Source organism: Ceratotherium simum, chromosome 8 (assembly GCF_057802395.1).
Source record: "Ceratotherium simum simum isolate JZ-2026a chromosome 8, ASM5780239v1, whole genome shotgun sequence".
NCBI lineage: Eukaryota > Metazoa > Chordata > Mammalia > Perissodactyla > Rhinocerotidae > Ceratotherium > Ceratotherium simum.
In genome coordinates, this window is record NC_141907.1 from 12,256,366 (window position 1) to 12,278,781 (window position 22,416).

The 22,416-nt window shown below is 37.1% G+C and overlaps 1 protein-coding gene and 1 long non-coding RNA gene across 2 annotated transcripts in view; both read right to left on the reverse strand.

Annotated features, from left to right (window-relative positions):
• The window catches only part of FBXL5 (F-box and leucine rich repeat protein 5), a 51,533-nt gene extending 50,613 nt beyond the window's left edge, over positions 1-920 (reverse strand). The window contains exon 1 of the mRNA XM_014788880.2: positions 844-920. Within this exon, the coding sequence (XP_014644366.2) occupies positions 844-894 (51 nt within the window). The 5' untranslated portion in view covers positions 895-920. The remainder of the gene's footprint in view (positions 1-843) is intronic.
• Positions 921-19,940: 19,020 nt separating this feature from the next.
• LOC147916391 (uncharacterized) lies at positions 19,941-22,358 on the reverse strand. Its single transcript, XR_015552870.1, has 2 exons — positions 22,057-22,358; positions 19,941-20,253 (listed from the first exon to the last, which is right to left on the reverse strand). It is a non-coding gene; the product is annotated as an uncharacterized LOC147916391 (long non-coding RNA).
• Between the last annotated feature and the right edge of the window lie 58 nt (positions 22,359-22,416).

Consider the following 22,416-nt stretch of genomic DNA (forward strand, 5'->3'; position numbering starts at 1 on the left):
ACTAAAAGTATAGGGCATCAGATTGGAATACAGGTGCTACTTACTATGCCTTTCTTCAGGGTGTGGAACTCTCTCCTCTAGAGGTGGTTCATCGATACCTCACACATGAGAAAAAGAAATGTTTGGACATATACAAAGGCATAGGATAACAGAAGAGCTGCGAAGAGGAAGAGGCGTAAGAGAAACAGGGACAGATAGGACAGAAATAAAAAGAGGAAGAAAAGTAGAGTGGGGGACGGAGTAAAGGAAAGGAAAAAGATAGTTGGAAGTAGAGAGACGAAAACAATACTTAAAATGTACTGAGGTCTGACCATGTACCATCTGCTGTAAATGCTTTACATGAATTATCATGTGTAATCCTCACAATTACTATATGTGGAAGGTTCTACTATTTTTCCCACTTGACGGAAAAAAAAAAAAACAATGTTTAGAGTATTGACTTGTCCAAGGTCATAGAGCTAGTTAGTGGAAAATCAAGGATATAAATGCATGTCTTTCTCATCCTAGAACGTGTACTGAACCTTACAATGAAAGACAATTCTCTGTCATTAGTTTATGTCAACCAGCTAAATTCCTAATATGTGCTGTTAACCTCTGAACTGGAGCCAAAGGTGACTAAAGAATGTGGGCTACAACACCAACTACATAAGTGTTCAAATATAGAGTAATCCAATTCCTTAGATTACCATTTGAAGAGAAGTAGTTTAGATAATGCTAAGACCACAGTGTGCTTCATTACAAATATGGAGATCTAACGTGTATAGTAGTCCATACTGTTTCTTTGCAAAAATTGCAGACAGACAAGAACCTTCCATTTCCTAAACATACGTGTGAGCCACTTACCTTGATCTTAATAAATATTGCCAAGTCAACGCTAATTCCTTGACTTCTCATCAAAGGCTCTATTACAGGCTGACTTGCAAGGAACAGGATGGTGCAGTGTATATAGCCTGAGGGAAAGGTGGTTAGTCTCATGGACAGCTTGACTCAGCTGTTTGCAACATGTAGAAAGGGAAAGTACCATAAGTTTCTGGAATGGAAAAGAACAATAAGCTTCCCATAAATTGTCAGGTTTACATTCATTGTAATGATGAAATCTGGCAAGTGATTGCTTAATACCTGTCTACGGAGAGGAGGAAAAAAAGTATTTAGGGAAGTATCAGTTCTGTTTCCTTCCTCCCTACCCATGACATTTTTAAAAAAACTCATAAACCTGAAACACAGTGCAAAAAAATCCCGTTACATAAGGCAACTCCCAGAAAATTTTAAAATGCCAAGAGCTATGTAGGCAGAAAGAAACACAATGTCATATATGCCTCTAATTCCCATTAACTGACTAATAGCTGAGTTTTTTGGAACCATCTGGCTAATACGTAAAACAATGGCCTGAGTTTTAACTTCACCTCTGCCACTACCTACCTACCCACAGGACCTTGTGAAAATGTCTTGTGCATTCTGGGACTTCAGTTTCCTCATCTGCACAGACTTGTGCAGATGCAGTCTGGAATACTTTTGAGAGTGATAAGGGGTGATAAATAATACATATTAATTAATCTACAACATATGTAAAAAGGACTCTCCCAGGCAAGTGCTCACCTATTATAAGAAATCAGTCACCAACGACTCAGATAAGTCTGTCAAGAGTTGACCTTTAACCAATTGTTTTCTTCTTTATGTAACTACATTAACTGATTCGTTCCATTCACTTTTCCTAAAATGTCTCTACCAAGGTGCTTATTTGGACTATAGATCTTATGTGCAAGATTGTAATAAAACATTGATATATGCTTAATTGAACTGTTTGAAAAATATTCTTTAACAGTAGAGAGGCAGTAAAGGAAAGTGGGTAGGAGTGTGGACCAGTTTCCTCATCAGTAAAATGGGATAGTGAGTCTCTACTTCACAGGATGTCCTGAGAATTACATGTTGTATGGAACTTAATAGAAAGCCTGGGATAAGAAGCACTAAATATTAGCTATTACTTTTACCTGTAAAATGAGGAGATTGGACAAGATGGTCTTTTGGTCTCCTCAAGTTCTCAGTTTCTGGGACCCTAGAAATAGCACCTTGAAAGCTGTTTCTTTAGATTAATTCTGTGAATTAATTTAACTGGAGAAGGGAGGGACTCAGAGTTAGATTTGGCTGTTAAGTGATAGAAAACACAAAATGACAGTGGCTGAAATGAGATAGAGGTTTTTTTCTTTTTCTCATGGTATTAGTTATCTATTGCTGCATAACAAATTACCCCAAAACTTAGTGACTTAAAACAACATTTAGTGTTTCACAGTTTCTGAGGATCAAGAATTCTGGAGTGAGAAACAAGAACAAAGCTGGAGATATCATGCTTCCTGATTTCCAACTATACTACAAAGCTATAGTAATCAAAACAGTATGGTACTGGCACAAAAAAAGACACACAGATCAATGGAACAGAATAGAGAGCCCAGAAATAAACCCATGCCTATATGGTCAATTAATCTACCACAAAGGAGGCAAGAATATACAATGGGGAAAAGACAGTGTCTTCAATAATAAATGGTGTTGGGAAAACTGGACAGCCACATGCAAAAGAATGAAACTGGACCACTTTCTTACACCATATATAAAAATAAATTCAAAATGGATTAAAGACTTAAATGTAAGACCTGAAACCATAAAACTCCTAGAAAAAAACAAAGGTAGTAAACTCTTTGGCATTGGTCTCAGCAATATTTTTTGGATCTGTCACCTCAGGCAAAGGCAAAAGAACAAAAATAAACAAATGGGACTACATCAAACTAAAAAGCTTTTGCACAGCAAAGGAAACCATTAACAAAACAAAAAGGCAACCTACTGAATGGGAGAATATATTTGCAAATGATATATCCAATAAGGGGTTAATATCCAAACTATATAAAGAACTCATACAACTCAATAGCAAAAAAACAAATAATCCAATTAAAAAATGGGCAGAGGTCCTGAATAGACATTTTTCCAAAGAAGACATACAGATGGCCAACAGGTATATGAAAAGGTGCTCTACATCACTAATCATCAGGGAAGTGCAGAACAAAACCACAATGAGATATCATCTCACACCTATTAGAATGGCTACTATCCGAAAGACAACAAGTATTGGCGAGAATGTGGAGAAAAGGGAATCCTTATACATTGTTGGTGGGAATGTAAATTAGTGCAACCACTATGGAAAACAGTATGGAAGTTCCTCAAAAACTTAAAAATAGACCTACCATACAAGCCAGCAATACCACTTCCGGGTATTTATCTGAAGAAAACACAAACACTAATTTGAAAAGATATATGCATCCTTATGTTCGTTGCAGCATTATTTACAATAGCCATGATATGGAAGCAACCTAAGTGTCCATCAGTAGATGAATGGATAAAGAAGATGGGGTGTATGTATACATAAAAAAGCCATAAAAAAGAATGAAATTTTCTGAAATCCTCCCATTTGCAACAACATGGGTGGATCTAGAGGGTATTTTGCTAAGTGAAATAAGCAGACAGAGAAAAAAGAATACTGTATGATTTCACTTATACGTGGAATCTTTAAAAAAAAAAAATGAACAAAACAAAACAGAAACAGACTCACAGATACAGGGAACAAACCGGTGGTTTCCAGAGAGGAGGGGAATGGGGGGGAGCGCAAAATAAGTGACAGGAATAAGAAGTACAAACTTCCAGTCATAAAATAAATTAGTCATGGGGATGTAATATACAGCATAGGGAATATAGTCAACAATATTGTAATAACTTTGTATGACAGATAGTAACTAGTCTTATCAGGATGATCATTTGGTAATGTAAATGAATGCTGAATCACTATGTTGTACACTTGAAACTAATACAATATTGTATGTCAACTACACTTCAGTAAAAAAAAAAAAAAAGAATTCCAGAGTGGCTTAGCTGAGTCATTCCAGCTCAGGCTCTTTCATGAGGTTGCAGTCAAGCTGGCAGTCTAGCCCCATAAAATAAAACACTAAGTCATACTGACTTAGTCTCCAGGGTGAAAAATGAATAAATAAGAGATGGTTGTGAAATATTTACCAAATGTAAATGTCCAATTTGAGTCAGTTTTAGGATGGGTGAAATAAAAGGAATGCTATTGTTCATGAAGAATTACAGATTTACAGGTGTTTAATCTTGTCAGTCTCTAACTGAACATTGCTGATGACATCCCTCCTTTTACATATAGCATACTTCTATGATCTTCCTCTCCAAACATCGGGGTGAATTATGCATTGATGATAGCCATCAGTTATTGAAAGATACATACCAGGCACTACGTTATCTCACAACATTGTCAGGTAGGTTCTGTCAACTCAATTTTACAGATGAGGGAACCAAAGCTCAGAGAGCACAAGTAGGATTTGAAGCCAGATCTCTCATTTTCACTGCACTGCAGTGCTCTTTCCCTCTAGTACAGCTATCACACTTTACTTTCCGTTAAACACAAGTCTTACCATGTAGCCTTGCTGGGAGCTTCATCAGTGAAAAGGGGTGCAGAGAGTGGGAAATAATATACGGCAGAACAGGAGGCAGAGTACACACTCCTTCAAGATTCTTAGCTAAGTGCTTGCTCTCAGCTAAATTAATGATAGAAAATCTGAAATAATTAAGAGGTAATAAACTGCATAGTACTGACAATGCAAGTGCAATAAGACTTCAATCAGAGAGCTCAGATGCTAAGGGTATCTGAACTAGCCCCATCCCTTACAGTCTTCCTCAAAATATGGTCCTGGGGAAACCCGATTCAAATTGCATCAGGTCCTTTTAAAGATTTGATTTTTGAGACTCACCCTTGGAAATTTGACTTAGTACATTTGGGGCGAAGTCTCAGATTCTATATATGATTCTTATGAAACTAAAGTTTGAGAAATACTATTCCAGTTACTAACTATGCTTCCATAATTAAAACTGTTTTTCAGACTTGATAAAGTGATTATAGAATTCATGGAACTTATGGTATTGTTTGCAAAACACAATGACATGATACACTACATGTAATATAGCTAAATTTGAAAGATAGGTTACCATAGAAGTAGTATAGACTGGGGAATAAACAGACCTGAGCTCTAATCCCTCCTTTGCTGCTTAGTAGTTAATGCAACCATGGGCAAGTTCCTGAACATCTTTGAGCCTTAGTTTCCACTGCTGTAAAATATTGATTATAATACCTTGATGGGTTGTTGTGAAGACTGAAGATAATATATGATAATGCCTGGCACATAGTAGCCATAAATGATAGGCATTTTTATTATTAAACATCTAAGACTGTATAAAATAGGATACTATATCTTCATAGACTCTAGTACTAAGAGATATTAGGGGCCAAAGGTTTCAAATGGTTCAAGCCATTATAGTGGTTCAGCACACCAGCTTTGGAATCAGATTGTCTGGGTTCAGATCCCAGCTGGTCTACTTTCTCACTTACCACCAACAGAGTAAATCAGAATTTCTTTTGCTTTCTGGGAAGGAGGCTTTTGTTAATATTGTTAAGCCACAAATCTCCACACTATTGTGCTAAATAAACTGTGAAATGGAAATAATACTACCTATCTGACAGGATTGTGTGAGGATTAAATGAGATTATACAGGGAAAGAGTTTACGATAATGTCTGGCACATGATCAAAGTGCTTTAAAAAAGAAAAACCTGCTCATTTCTATTAGTATTTAACAAACACTTACTGTGTCAGAAATGCCAGATTCAGTATGTCCAAAAGGGAACTCCCCATTTTCTCTGTCCTCTGAGTTTTCCAAGCCTTCTGTATTCTCATCTCACTGACTTTTACCACTGTTTATTTAGTTACCCTAGCTAAAATAAAGATAGCAAACAAACTTGAGTACAAGGCACTATTGTAAGGACGTTTTTCACAGAATGACTGTATGAAGTGTAGGTACTGTTATCATCCCTACTTTACAGATGAAAAAACTGAGACAGAGAGGACACATAATTTGCCCATGGCTATCCTGTTAATAGCAGAGCCAACATTCAAATCTGGGCATTTTAGCCCCAGAACCTGTATCTTTTAATGTACATGATACTGCCTCTGGAGATTTTGCAGTTATTTTAAAAGCTTTCACTCTGCATCACTTCAATATGTAATAAGATACATCGTCCTCTTAAACCTCTCCAATCCATCCCCTCTTCTCTACTCACACTGATATGGACCTAGTCTAGGCCCTACTTTCCTTCTGGTTCAACTACTGGTCTCCCTGATTTTAGCTGCTTCTCATTCAATCCTTCTGCTAAACCAACTAGTCAGAAATGTTTCTAAAACATAGATCTGATAAATGACTCTTGCTTAGTTAGAAACATTTAATGGTGCCCCAATTTTTACAGAATAGGCCCCAAATACTCCTTTGTCATGCAATGAGGCACCTAGTGCAGAACCTTATTTACAATATTGAATACATTGCATTTTATTTTTATTAATATGAACATGTCTTTTTCCCCACTAAAGTGGGCCTGTTTTGAAAGTAGGGACACTGTTTTGCTCATCTTTATATAACCTATACATCCCCAGGCCCCAACAGCCCATAGGACAAGTGAGGTTATAATATCATTAATATTGATTCATTGACCCACCAGCAAGTGCAAAACCTGTAGTTTCAGCAAAACCTCCCCTCTATTGCAGTCTTATTCACAATAACCAAGACTTGGAAGCAACCCAAGTGCCCATCAACGGATGAATGGATAAGATGATGTGGTATATATATACAATGGAATACTACTCAGCTATAAAAAAAAGATGAAATCTTGCCATTTGCAGAAACATGAATGGACCTTCAGGGTATTATGCTAAGCAAAATATGCTAAGCAAAAAATATGTATGATCTCACTTATATGTGGAAGATAAACCAACAAATGCATAGATACAGAGAACAGATTGGTAGTTACGAGAGAGGGTGCAGATGGGTGGAGGGCGAAGGGGTAAGGGAGCACACGTGTACAGTGATGGATGGTAACTAGTCTTTTGGTGGTGAATCCGATGTAGTCTATACAGAAGTCAAAATATAATGAGGTACACTTGAAATTTATATAATGTTATAAACCAATGTTACCTCAATAAAAAACAATCAAAAAATCTCCCCACCATCACTACGAAGCACTTCTGAGTCCCCAGGGATGTTTCTCACATGCTCAGTAACAAATTCACTCGCATTATAGCTATGCTGCTACCCCAGATAATAAGTGAGCCACTCTGTCTTTTCCATTCTTCCTCTGGGTCCTGTATTCTTAAACAGCCATCATGAGCTTAGATGCCAAGGTAGTAAAGAATGGCTTTATTGTGTGTGACATACTGTTAAAGGGGTCCCAAAGGAGGATTGCTTCAGCCTCATGTGTTTAGTGAAGTAGCTTTCAATTGTATCCATTTGGAGTGCTCTAGCTCCCTGGGCATCAGATATGCTCTCAGGGGTCTGAGACAGGGCAAATTTGAGAGACAGCCTTACCATCTTATTCAGAATCCCTCCTTCACTCCAACAATGGTTTTAGTATTGGTCCAGCTCACTTGTTTTTCCCTTAGGATGATCTGCCTTGCATAAGTTATCTCAGCAAATTTGGTAAAGCTTTTATGGAGCCACCCTACCAGTTTGCCAGATGTATCCAAAATTATCTGAATCCCAGAGTGCTCACAGGGAATGCTCAAGGTATACACTCCAAGCTGCATTTGTCTCAGCCCTTCCTACTTCCCTCACCAACTCTATTGCCTAGCATGGAGCTTTGTGCCTACTGGAGCCTCAATTAATGTTTTTAACATGTACTAAAAAATAAAATTTTATGCCACTTGAGCAGAGCTAAAGTTTATCTGAGGAAAGTCACACAAACTTAGGATGAGACTACCTAGCCCTCAGTCCAAAACTACACAGAAATCCTGACATTTAAGGAAAAAAAACAAAAACAAAAACCATGGGCTGAGATGGATTTAGCTGTTGCTAGGACTCTGATGACTACAGTATATGTGAACTGTTCAAGACCACATGCCACACCCTTGGACTGAAGCAAGAGGAAGTTGATTCACTTTCCTTGTGGCCAGTTGAAGACAGAATTGCCTCAAGCTTCCTATTGACATCCTCTTTTAAAAAAAAAAAACATTTAGTTATCTTGTTCATGTAATGCAAACTTTTAGTCTGATTTGACTTTTCAGTTTTTAAATGTATGAGATATTCGTTGTTGTTGTTTTGATGAAACTGCAGCCTGTTAGGCAATGTAGTATTAACAAAGGAAATTTATTCAATTGCTAACTAGATTAGGGTTTTCAACATTGGTCGTGTTTTCAGTTTACTGGTATTAACCTTCATTTAAAAAGAACTTACTAGATGTTGAGTAGTTTCCAGTTTAAATATGAACATTATGAAACATATTAATACTATTACAAATTGCAACTATTAATTATGAAAATCTCATCCCACTCTTAATGTTTGGAATCCTGGTATAGTGCAAAGGGCACTTGAATACATGTCATAGTTCCTAGGTTCTATTCTTTGGCTCTTTCACTAAACAACCAGATGATCATGGGCAAGCTCTTTAACCTTTATGGCAATCCATGAGAAAACATGTAAAAGTGCCGAGCATAACACTTGGAATACTGTATAGGCATTCAATGTTTGTTAAAAGTTTTAACACATGTTAAACAACTTATATGCTTTATGAGTTACTAAGTAGCAGTACCCTCCTATTTGACATGTAGATCTAGAAAGCCTCATTACATTCAAATGAGACTAAGCAAAGTTTCATACTACCTCTAAATGAGAATCAAATGGCATAGTATGGTGCTTTTTTATTTTTATTTTATTTTATTTTTTTTTGTGAGGAAGATCAGCCCTGAGCTAACATCCGAGCTACTCCTCCTCTTTTTGCTGAGGAAGACCGGCTCTGAGCTAACATCTATTGCCAATCCTCCTCCTTTTTTTCCCCAAAGCCCCAGTAGATAGTTGTATTTCGTAGTTGCACATCCTTCTAGTTGCTGTATGTGGGACGCGGCCTCAGCATGGCCGGACAAGTGGTGCGTCAGTGCGCGCCTAGGATCCGAACCCTGGCCGCCAGTAGCGGAGCTCGTGTACTTAACCGTTAAGCCACTGGCCAGCCCAGTATGGTGCTTTTTTAAACAGTCACAAGCTAATTGTGGATTGAAAGCAGCAAATGATTTTAATAGGAAATGCCCAAGCAACTTACTCAAAGTCTGAGCAAGCACTGTGCCTACTGCCACATATACCATGATCAACTGTGGCCACTATGAGAAACAATTAATGGAGAGATATGATAAATAAAAACATGAATTGGCTGGATATTTTGAATGCTGTCTCTCATTTGATTTCCTAGTGTAAGATGATCAATTTAACAATCACCTTAATGGAAAAGCGAATAATTCTACAGTTAAATGTTTGGTTAACATAATTCCATTAGTTGTGACAAATGTGTGAAGGAATGTCATCTGCTATGACAGAAAGTATCAAGATTTTCAGTTACAAATGTTCGGTCAATTTGTCAGAAAACATCTAGTGTGATATTTTTGAATTTGTAACTTGTAACACTTTAATCAAACAAATACAAATTGCACTTAAACCATATTCTTTAAAATAAAAAGAATAATGAATGATGAAGTGAAAACAGTGTTCAAGTTCAACTGCTGGATCTGGGATGTAAAATATGGAGAAAAACGTTTATTTTAAACAGCAGATTTTGACTTCATTCAAGCCACATTCCAAAAAGAATAAAAGAAGTACAAAAGATTATAATGAAGATAATTTAATATGAGTTTATCAAATTGTCATATAACATTCTTAAAAGCTTAAAATCTTCAAAATTAAAAAGTTACTGGCAAACAACATGCTGAATTTATTGATAAAGAAAAAGGAAAAAAAGTACATTAAAGTTTCCGGTCTAATTTCTTAGTCATTCCACCACTGTTAGTGATAAAACCTTACTATCATCAGTAAACATATTGTGAGACAGAAGAGAAAACAACTCACATAGTTCCTTCCAGCATGGTTAGATATGGCATGTATTAACTTTAGATCTCAACTAGTTAATTAAAAACTATGCAGACTGACAGCACAGTAGCTCATTTATTTTTTACTACTGCAGAAAACTTAGAAGCAATACTTATCACAAGTCTGTAGAGACTTCAAAATCCAATTTGATGAGAACAAGCTGAATAACACTTTAAGTTTGTTTGATATATGTAGCAAGATCAGTTAGTACAGGATATGTTCTGTTATTTAAATATAACTTCACACAAAACTGAATTAGATATATTTATAGTAAGATAATATATTGCTGGGGAATATAAACTTTAAAAAATGTTTTATGATGGGAAATTTCAAACAAACACAAGAATAGAGACAATGGTATAATGAACACCCCCATGTATCCAATACCTGGCTTCGCTTCAATAATTATCAGCTAACATACAATATAACAAAACTCTTTCATCCAAAGACATTCTGCTAATTTCACTGAGGTACTGAAAACCACAGTGAAAGTTATTTTTACTAAATATTCAATACTACTTGCTCAACTATTTTTTTCTAGTTGAAAAGCAATTAATATTTGGCAAACATTTCCAGACAATATCTAAGTAATAACATCACATATTTAACTGATATTTTCAGCATTTTTGATGAACTATCTTTACAACAACAGGGATTTATTTCAATATTCAAACATACCCAAGAGTTCCAAAAGGCATTATTGTCATGGCAGTAACCACCCTAGCTATTACATGCTCCCTACATTTTCACAACGTATGGGAGAGAACATTATCAAGACATTTTGAAAGAAATAAAATTAAAGATATTGTTACATCTCCCTTTTCTGACACAAACTTTTGTAAAAGCTTTATGGAGGTTTAAGCGACAGACAATGAACTACACATATTTAAAATGTACAATTTGATGTTTCGACAAAGGTATAAACACAAAAAACTATCACCTGAATCAAGATAATGAATATCTCCACCATGCCCAAGTCTCATGGTGCCCTTGGTGAGCCCTTTTTCCTGCTCTCTCCAACCCCACCTTTGCCTCTCTACCCCAGGCAATTACCGATCTTCCTGTCTCTATGAACTAGGTTGCATTTTCTAGAATTTTATATAAGTGGAATCACATGGAATATACCTTTTGTCTGGCTTATTTCACTCAGCATAATTATTTTTGAAATTCCTCCACATTGTAGTTAGGTATCAACAGTTCATTCCCTTTTATTGCTGAGTAGTGTTCCATTGTATGTGTTCTATTGCATGCCAGTTTATCTAGTCACTTGTTGATGGGCACTTTAATTATTTCTAATTTTGGTTATTACAAAATAGAGCTACTATGAACATTTGTGTACAAGTTTGTGTATGGACAAATATTTCCTTTTCCCTTGAGTAAATATCTAAGAGTAGAATGGCTAGATCATATGGTAGATGCATGTTTAACTTTACAAGAAACTGCCCAAGTACTTTCCAAAGTGGCTGTACCATTTTACATTCTTTATCCCTGACAATATTCTTTGCTCTAAAATCTACTTGGTCTAATAACAATAGTCACTCCAGCTTTCCTTTGACTGGTATTACCATCATATTTCTTTTTCTATCCTTTTATTTTTAATCAATTTGTTTTATAAGCAGCATATAATTGGGTCTTGGTTTTTTATCCTATCCAACAATCTCTGCATTTTAACTGGGGTATATAGCCAGTGGTTCTCAAGAGGCAGTTTTGCCCTCCAAGAAGCATTTGATGATAATGTCTGGAGATACTTTTGGTGGTTTTTTTTTTTTTATAACCTTTTAAAAATGTAAAAACTATTCTTAGATTGTGAGCAGTAAAATAACAGGTTGCAGACCATAGTTTGCTGGCCTCTAGTGTATTTCCACCTGCCTGAAATACCTGACTTGAACATTTCTTGTATTACAAATATGATAGTGATGAATTTTCAGCTTTTGTCTGAAAAATTATTTTTCCTTTTTTGAAAGACATTTTCTCTGAGCATAGAATTTTAGATAGACAGGTTTCTTTCTAGTAAATATGTTTGTCTACTGACTTAATTGAATTGTTTTCTAAAAGAAATCTGATGTTATATTCACCTTTGTAACTTTGTCTCCAAGTTACTTGGAAATAGTGCCTTTTTCTCTCTGGTCTCTTCTAAGATTTTATCTTTATCATCAGTATCAAGCAATTTGATTATGGTGTACCTTGGTGTAGTTCTTTCCATGCTTCTTGTGCTTGGGGTTCATTGATCTTCTTAGATCTGTGGGTCTATAGTTTCCATCAAATTTAAAAACTTAGCTATTTCTTCAAATTAATTCTTCAGATTTCTCCCCCCACTCCTTAGTCTCCTGTTACAGGCATATTAGACTGCTTCGAGTTGTACAGAGCTCACTGGTTTTTTTTCCTATGCTTGATTTTGGATAGTTTTTATTTATATATCTTCAAACTCATGAATCTTTTCTTCTGCAATGTCAAATCTGCCATTAACCTCACCCGGTGTTTCATATTTCACACATTGTAGTTTTCATCTCTAGAAGTTTGGTGTCTATCTTCCATGTCTCTACTTAACTTTTTGAACATATGGAATAGTTATAATGTCTGCAAATTCTAATATCTGTGTCAGTTTCAATTGATTTGTCTTCTCATTATGGGTCCTATTTTCCTACTTATTTGTATCGTTGGTAATTTTTGACTAGATGCCAGACATTGGAAATTTTACCTTTCTGGGTACTGGATATTTTTATATTCCTATAAATCTTTGTTCTGGGACACTTACTTGGAAACAATTTGATGCTTTCAGATGTTGCTTTAAACATAAGGCAAGACAGAACAGTGCCCGGCATAGGGCCAATTATTCCCCACAACTGAGGCAGGATCCTTCTATGTACTTTACCCAATGCTCCGTGAACGATGTTTTTCCAGTCTGTCTTATGGGAACAGCCATTATTCCCAGACATCTCTGAGCTGGACTCTATTACATCTAAAACTTTTGGGTGGTCCTTTCCTTGGCCTCAGGTAATTTCTTTACCTGCATGCACTGATCAGTACTCACCTGAAAACTGAAGGGAGATTCTTCAGATTATTCCAGAGTTCTCTTCTGTGCAGCAATCTCTCCACTAGTACTCTGTGCTGCAAATGGTAGCTGCCTTGGTTTCACCAGACTCTCAGCTCTGTCTCATCAAATCAGGGATCCCACCAGGCTCTCCCTGTGTTCCCCTCTCCCTGTGCTATGACCTGGAAACTCTCTCAAGGCAATTAACTGGAGCAATCATAGAACTCAACTTGTTTGTTTCCTCTTGCTCAGGGTTCATGTCCTTTATTGCCTATTCTTCATTGCCTGATGTCCAGTATCTTTAAAAACATTGTTTCCTATATTTTGTCTATTTTTTTTTTTTTTACTATTTCTCGCCTGTCTCAAACTTTTAACCACTACATCCCAGAAGAAAACATTTGATGCATTCAAGAAAAATATCTGGATAGATTCATTTGCTTTACAAAACTCTGAATCAAAAATTGAGTTATAGCTGGTAACTAAAGAATACGAAATATTACAGCTTACTTTTCAAAACACTAAAGAATGATTATGATACATAAATTTATCATTCTTTTGGATGAAATATGACTGTCCATTGCAAAGTGGAATTAATGTAGTACTACTTATTAGTATTTTTAATGCTTAATCAAATTAAAAACAAAGGAAAGAAACAGGGTTAATAGAGCATTAGATATGTGAGAATCACCCTTGTGTATCTCAGAATGGAATGAACTTATAGATACATAGGACACTAATCACGTTAAGTAAAATGTCCCCGAATTTTTATTTATATTGTGCTTATTTGGGATTATTTCTCTATGTTTCATTTAAATGTTAGGGAAATTGTATGTGATCATACATTTTTTTTCTTACAAAGTAAAGGTATCATTTCATAAAACTTTTATTTTAGTCATAAAACCTTCCTTTTTCCCTATAAGCTGCTTTGTTTCTACAGTGTTAGAAAATGATCAAGATAATGGCTTTTAATGATAAATTTGTCATATACCTACTATCATTGTCTTTGCAAATTCCCATCAGTTCACTGAAAGTCACTGAAAAAGAAAGCAGTGAACCTGCCACTACAGACTACTGTTACACAACAAACAGATGAAGCAACTCTAAGGTATTTCCCAGCCCAGTGAAGTGGAACCAGGCTTGTACACGATTTTTTCGCATCACTGATTTCACAGCATCTGTTCAGTTGTGTAAGCTGCAGAAGAAGGTAACTTCCTCAAGTTTTCACTTCCTATATATTTTGTTACATAATTTTCTTCAAATTAATATTAACTTACAGTTAATATTTATAAGACAAGTAGAAACTAAATGAGAAACAAAGCATACCAGTATTAAAAAAAAAAACAAAAAAGAGGTGAACAAATACCACAAATAAAAATTTAGGACCAAATAACCAACTACTATAGTAGCCTATAAAGATTTGCTTGCCTTCTTCCTATCCTGGATTTACCAGGCTTCAGGCTTAGTTCCCATCTAAGGCCCCTCTCTGACTATTTCTTAGCTGTCACACTGGCAGTACAAAAAACCAGAACTCGAGTTGAACGTTTACTATGTACTATGTCTTACCTTCTCAGTTCCAAAAACTCTACTTGGACAGGCAGAAATGCCATCCTGACCACCTCTAACAGACTTTCTGATGCACAAATAGCTTCAGCTAAAAGTAAATATAACTGAGACAAAATTTTAAAAGTAGTGGAAGGTGGAAAAGAGCCCTACTTGTATTAAATTAGCTGTTTTGCCTTTGGCAAATATTTAACTCTCTGGGCCTTAGTTTCCTTATCTGTAAAAACAGCGAGGTTAGAGGTGATAAGACAACAGAGGAACACAGCTTATGGAAATTATATCATTGCTTTATAATTCTTATTTCATATATTAGGATACTTTCAAAATATTATTGAAGCCTTTCACCTCCTGATATGAATGCAATAGAATATAAACCACGATATAAGAAGTATTTTTGTCTCCCTCCCTGAAAAAAAGTCAAACTTTAATCTAGTCAATCATCTACACTAAACTATCAGTTTATAGGAAATATACATGACAGAATTGGTTGAGTGATAGTATGAGGATGAAATCAGCCAAATCCAGAACATGGGACATTCAACTAGAAAAATGAACCAATCTCTACAACAAATAAATGTCCAGGAAAAAAAGGAGATGAGAGCCTATTACATATTAAATAAAGAGACATAAGAAATATCAATCAAATGAAATGTATGGACATAGTTTAGATCTTAATTCAAAGAAACAAGTTTGAAAAATCATCTTTTTGAGAAAATCAGAGAAATCCTAACACTGGATATTAGATGAAATATTATGATAGCCAAGATTTGCTTTAAAATAATTCTGGCTGAGAGTGGGGTGGGGTACATGAAGTGTGTTTATGTGGCAGGGGCAGGAGGTGGGGGGCGAGGGGGTAGAAGAGGAATGGAACCAAAATTGGCCAAATATTGATAATGGTTGAAACTAGCAGTTGGGTTGTTGGGTTCATTTTACTATTCTCTACTTTGAAAATTTTCATAATAGTAAAAAAAAGTATGACTTTCAAATCTATTAACTTTATATATGTTACCTGATATATCACTAGTCCTTCTTGAAGAAATGGAATTCTCTGAGCTAAGTACAAAATCTTAAAACAAACAAAAAGACAAAAAAAGTAGTCATTAAAGACAATATAATTATCTAACAAGTGATGCATTCTATATCTATTAAGAAAATAAACCACGGGGGCTGGCCCCGTGGCGTAGCAGTTAAGTGCGCACGCTCCGCTGTGGCGGCCCAGGTTCGGATCCCGGTTGCGCACCAATGCACCGCTTGTCAGGCCATGCTGTGGCAGTGTCCCATATTAAGTGGAGGAAGATAGGCACTGATGTTAGCCCAGGGCCAGTCTTCCTCAGCAAAAAGAGGAGGATTGGCATGGATGTTAGCTCAGGGCTGGTCTTCCTCACAAAAATAAAAAAAAAAAAAAAAGAAAAGAAACCACGGAAACTTTAAAATTAATACACTCAGTCAGCTTCAACAATTATCAGTTCATGGCCCATCTTTTTTCATCTAAAACCCCATCCAAGATACCCCAAAAGCCCCGGTCCCACCCTAGAAATGGCTTTTTAAAAAGGCTCTACTGAGCCTTTAGACTTTGGTTTTTACTGAGTTGCCTTGAAAGGAATTTTATTATAGTCTTTGGAGCAACCATTTCCTATGCTTAAATATGCTTGAAAACACTTAGCTCTACTCCCCACCATTGACAGATTCAAGATCATGCACATAATGATTGATAAATTATATATATCATTTAAAACAAAAAATTTTCAATTATTACCAGATATCAAGATTTGTCAGAAAACCACAGTAATTAAGACAATGTGATGTTGATTTAGAGGTAGACAAAAATCACAGTTACAACAGAATAGTGACCAGAAAGAAAACCACACAGTATGCAGAATTGATGTATGACAGCTGCCATTGTTGATCAGCTGGGAAAAAAAGACTATTCAATAAATAGGCTGAGACAACTGTTATTAATATGGGGAAATGAGATTATACATCTACCTCAAACCAAACATTAAAAAAAAATCAATTCCAGGTAGATTAAGGATGCAAATATAAAACATTCAGAAAAAAATATGAGTATATCTTTTTTTACTCTGGAGGTTGGGAAGAACTTCTTAAACATAAAAGAGGACAGGCCATTACAGGATAAATCTTACTTTCATTAAAGTTAACTCCTATCCATCAGTAAGAAAAAAAACAAATAGCACAACAGAAAAGTAGACAAAGATATAATAGGCATTTTATTGATATAGTAGACAAAGATATAACAGGCATTTTATTGATACAGAAACAAGAAACATATGAAGATATGCAACTCTCAGTTATCAGGAAAATACAACTAAAATGACAAGATTCCATTCCTCTCCAATCAGACTGGAAAAAGTCAAGTCTCACAGTATCAGGTTTGGGCAAGGATGCAGAACAAGAATTCTCATACACTGCCAGTAGGATTGTAAATTGGTCCAACCACTTTAGAAAAATATCAGCAATACTAATTAAGTTGAACATGTGCATAATTCTACCATCTAGCAATTCTAACTGCATTAGTTTGCTAGGGCTGCCATAACAAAAACACTATAGACTAGGTGGCTTAAACAACAGAAATTTATTTTCTCAGTTTTGGAGGCTAGAAGTCCAAGAGCAAGGTGTGGGCAGGTCTGGTTTCTTCTGAGGCCCCTGCCCTTGGCCTGCAGATGTCCTCTTGTAGACGTCCTCATGTGGCCTTTCCTCTCTGCATGCACGTGTCCGGTGTGTTTCTGTATGTCCTGATTTTCTCTTCTTATAAAGACACTAGTCACACTAAATTAGGGCCTCCCCCAAAGGCCTCATTTTAACTTAATTACTTCTTTAAAGGCCGTATCTCCAAATGCAGTCACATTCTGAGGTATCAAATAGAGTTAGGGCTTCGACATGAATTTTGAGGAAACACAATTCAGCCCATAACATTACCTCTAGGCATATTAGCCAGAGAAACTTTTGCACATGTTTGAGAAAGGTGATAACAGTTTAGTTTATAACAGTAAACATATACTTTTTTTCAAGAGTCCCTTTCAACCACACCTGAGTTTATGCTAATGAGGTGACTCCTACAGGGTTGGGAGCCCTAGATAGCTTCAGGATGGAGGCTATAAAAACTAGCCAGGTGACTATAGGGCTGAAACTTTCAGGCTCATCCTGATTTCCAGGGAGGGGAAAAGTATTAGAGACTGAGTTCAATCAAATAGCCAGTGACTTAATCAATCATGCCTACTCAATGAAATCCCATAAAAATCCCTGAAACAACCAGGATCAGGAAGCTTTCAGGTTGGTGAATACACCAATGTGCTGGGAGGGTGACATGCCCAGACAGGCCATGGGTGCTCTGCACTCCCTTCTTCCCATATTTTGCCATATGTATCTCTTCCATTTGGCTGTTCCTCAGTTGTATCCTCTACAATAAAACTGTAATAGTAAGTGTAGGACTTTACTGAGTTCTGTCAAGAGTCAGTCTAGAGAATTATCACCCCAGAGGGGAATCCCTGAATTTGTAGTCAGCTGGGTAGAAGTGCAGGTTGCTTGGGGATACCCAAATCTTGTGGTTGGCAACTGAAGAGGGGGGCAGTCTTGTGGGACTGAGCCCTCCTTGACCTATGGGTCTGCTCTAACTCTGAGTAGTTGAATTATGGGACACCCAGTTGGTGTCAGAGAATTGCTGTTGGAACTACATATTTTTAAATGGGGGGTATGTGTGTGTATCATATCTCTTCTCTCACTATATATTATATATTCAATAAGGAAAAATTCAACTACTGTGCATTTAAAATCAAAGAAAAAAAACTATGAAGTTGCACATACCTTTAACCATGGGGCAGTCACTACCAATAGGTCTTAAGTCTCGAAAGAGCCAGGACTACCTATATTCACATATCTGGAATTTTATCTTTTGGTATAATAAGAGCTTCATTAATTTTATATACAAAATATCAATCCAGGCATTTTCCAGCATATTTCCCAAGAACTTATTTAGAATCTGGTACACTAAAAATTGAACTTCATTGCTATTTGCCTCAGTCCTGAAAAAAAGAAAAATCAAACATATTCCCAGGTGGCATTGTAATGACAACCATCTGATTTCCCTAAGTTCAGAATTCAAGACTTTAATAATTCATAAGGAAGATACAATTCATGCAAAAAAGAGAAGCTATAATGATAATTTCATACATAGGTATGCTAAATATACATTTAATATAGTCTCAAAATAATCCTTGTCTGAAATATTTGCCAAATAACAAGAATGCAATAATTTTTGTACCAAAAAAATGGTCTTTTAACTTCCTTCCTGAGTAAAGCACTCATTTAAATATATTTACCTGAAGCTGGTTCTTTTTTTTTTTAATTTTATTTTATTTATTTTTCCCCCCAAAGCCCCAGTAGATAGTTGTATGTCATAGCTGCACATCCTTCTAGTTGCTGTATGTGGGACGCGGCCTCAGCGTGGCCGGAGAAGCAGTGCTTCGGTGCACGCCCGGGATCCGAACCCAGGCTGCCAGCAGGGGAGCGTGCGCACTTAACCGCTAAGCCACGGGGCCAGCCCCCCTGAAGCTGGTTCTTAATTTTTTTTTTTTTTTTGTGAGGAAGATCAGCCCTGAGCTAACATCCATGCTAATCCTCCTCTTTTTGCTGAGGAAGACCGGCTCTGAGCTAACATCTATTGCCAATTCTCCTCCTTTTTTTTTTTTTTCCCCCAAAGCCCCAGTAGATAGTTGTATGTCATAGTTGCACATCCTTCTAGTTGCTGTATGTGGGACGCTGCCTGAGCATGGCCGGAGAAGCAGTGCGTCGGTGCACGCCCAGGATCCGAACCCAGGCCGCCAGTAGCGGAACACGCGCACTTAACCGCTAAGCCACGGGGCCGGCCCGGTTCTTAAATTTTTTTAATTGAAGCTAGCATTATCTAATAAATCAGCTTTTAATCGTAATCATTTTATCCCACAGAAAAAGATAATATTTATAAGGTCACTTTGATATGACATAAATACATGTGTGTGTGTGTATATATATATATATATACTATAAATTTATTTATATTTAGACACCTAGCTGTTTTTTCTCTAAATTATACAAGTCCTTAAGTCCTCAATCCAGTAAATTTTTAAGTGATGCAAACACTCACTACGAATGTTAACAAAAATTGACAAAACTCCCAAAATACTTCCAAGAACAAAGTACAATAATTAAAATAATTTGAAATGTCACTGTCTTCATCTTTCTTCTGTTTGGTTAAATGAAGTAACAAACTACTGCAAATTCTATTTCTCACTCTGCTGCAGGTTCATATTTACAGACCATCCTAGCATATTAAAAGCACAAACAAATGTCTCTTGAAAAAATGTTTTATTGACCACCAGAAATACAAAACAAATCCTTCACAAACTACATTGATAAAAGTCTTTATCCCCAGCACTAACCTAAAATTCTCAGAAATATTAGCAATTGCTCATCAAACTAAAATCTTTACTCTTTTATAACTCTTAATTGTCCATCCAGAAGAAGAAATAATTGAGGAAAGCAGACTTTTTGAGTAATCATTTACCTATGTCTCTCTTGTTTTTGACTTACTTCTGTCGTGGAGCAAGGCAGCATAGATTTTGATCACAAAAGATTGTTTTGCTTCTTCCACATATTCTTGAATCTATTTAGAAAAATGTAACAAAGGTACTGTTCAGTTAAAAAAAAAAACAAACAAAAAACCCCCACTGGTCTCAATTCAACACTGCCTTTTATAATTAAACCTTCCTATCACACAGCAATTTCTTTTCAATATGTATGTTACCATTCTAACTCATATTCTCAAATTGCTCAAAATTTTACTTACAAATTTTATCTATCAAAAAACATCCTCCCAATTATATTCTAGCCAGCCCTGGTGGTCTAGTGGTTAAGATTCGGCGCTCTCACCGCTTCAGCCTGGGGTTTGTCTCCTAGGCAGGGAACCACACCACCCGTCTGTCGGTTGTCATACTGTGGTGGCTGCATGTTGCTGTGATGCTGAAAGCTAAGCAACCGGTATGTCAAATACCAGCAGGGTCACCCACGGTGGACAGATTTCAGTGGAGATTCCAGACCAACACTAAGAAGAAAGACCTGCCCACCCACTTCTGAGAAAATTGGACATGAAGACCCTATGAATGGCAGGGGAGCACTGTCTGATACAGCACCTGAAGGTGCGAGGGTTCAGCTCTGCTGTCCACAGGGTAGCTAGGAGTCGGAATCTACTCAACGACACGAACAACAAAATGATATTCTAGTTCTTCCCAACTCCCCTCAAAAAAAAGCAGTCTCTCTCATACTCTGCTGATGGAAGCGTAGAAGGGACCACTCTATGAAGGGCAACTGTCAATATTTATCACATTTACAAATACATTTCCTCTTTGATCTGGCAGTTCTCTGCAGAGAATCTGACAGTTAACCTTGAAAATGTAGGAAATGACCTGTATTCATTAAAGTACTGCTCCTCATATCTAAAGACTGGAAATGACACGTGTCCATCTATAGGGTATTGGCTATAAATTGGAGTATATCCACAAAATGGGCTATGTGACAGCTTAAAAAGAATGAGGAAGTTTAATTAAATAGTGACAAGAAGGAATATCCAGAATATACTGTTAAGTGAAAAAAGAAAAGTGCAGAACAATGCAGAGAATAGTGAAGGAGGAATGGGGGGAAATAAGTACGTTTTTGCATTTGCTGGTATCTGCATGAAGACTGGAAGGATAAAGAAGAAACGACTGAAACACGATTCCCTGTAGAAGACGGAGAGGAACAGGACTGGATGGAGACTGCAGGGAGCGAGTCTTCTCAGCGCGTTTCCTTTTATGTAGTTTGACTGAGCCGTGTAAAATAAATATTTACTAATCAAAACATAGTTTAAGAAAGCCAGTGGGACCAGCAAAATGTTTTAAGAAATGCGTCTTTGTGTAATCCTGCAGGTAAAAAAAGTCGTAGCCTAAGGTAAAGAAATGCTGACACAGTCCTGTGACCTCTGCGAGTTGAAATGAAAACTTGTCTCTAACTTTCATCTATTTCTTTAAATTATAATCAAAGGCAATACAATCAAAGGCAAGAAAAACAGTCGGTTTGTAACAAAGATGCACTTACTGACACTGACTTATTTTGTTAATAATTGTTTTGTTAAAATCACTACAGATTTTAACAGAAATACAATATATACATTTAATATATCTTAATCTATTTAATGAGATGCAGATTTATGTTAAAAATCAGTGAACTGCTAACATAAAGAGACACAAGACTCCTATGATTTTTAAATACAAAACGGTTCCCTAAATAAGTAAAGGAGGTAAAATGATAGTAAAGGTCAAAATTGTAATTCTGTCACACAGACTGAAGACTACGTCCGCGCGCACAGGTGGACCGGCTGGCCGGGGGGGGCGGGGCGGCGGGGCGCCCGGGGCCGCGGGCCGGCCGCGCTTACCAGGCCGTAGGTGCGGCTCAGCGCCCTCACCAGCTTCGCCCGGTTCTGGTGCGGCTGCTGCGCCAGCCGAAAGACCTCCTTCACCGACAGCAGCCTCTTCTCCACCCCCATGGCGCCGGGACCCCGCTGGGACGAGCCCTGTCCGCGCTCGGCTGCAGCTGCCGGACCGACCACAGGCCGAGTCTCCACGGAATCGCCTCAAGCTACAGTCAGCCAGCCGCGGAGAGCCCACGGCGCGGTTACCGCCAGACTGTTTAAATTACTCCCGCGGGAGACGGAAATACCGCGAGACTGCCCGGAGAGCGTCGGGAGGCGAAAAAGTGGCACGGGCCCCTGGTTTCGCGCATGCGCAGAGAGCCG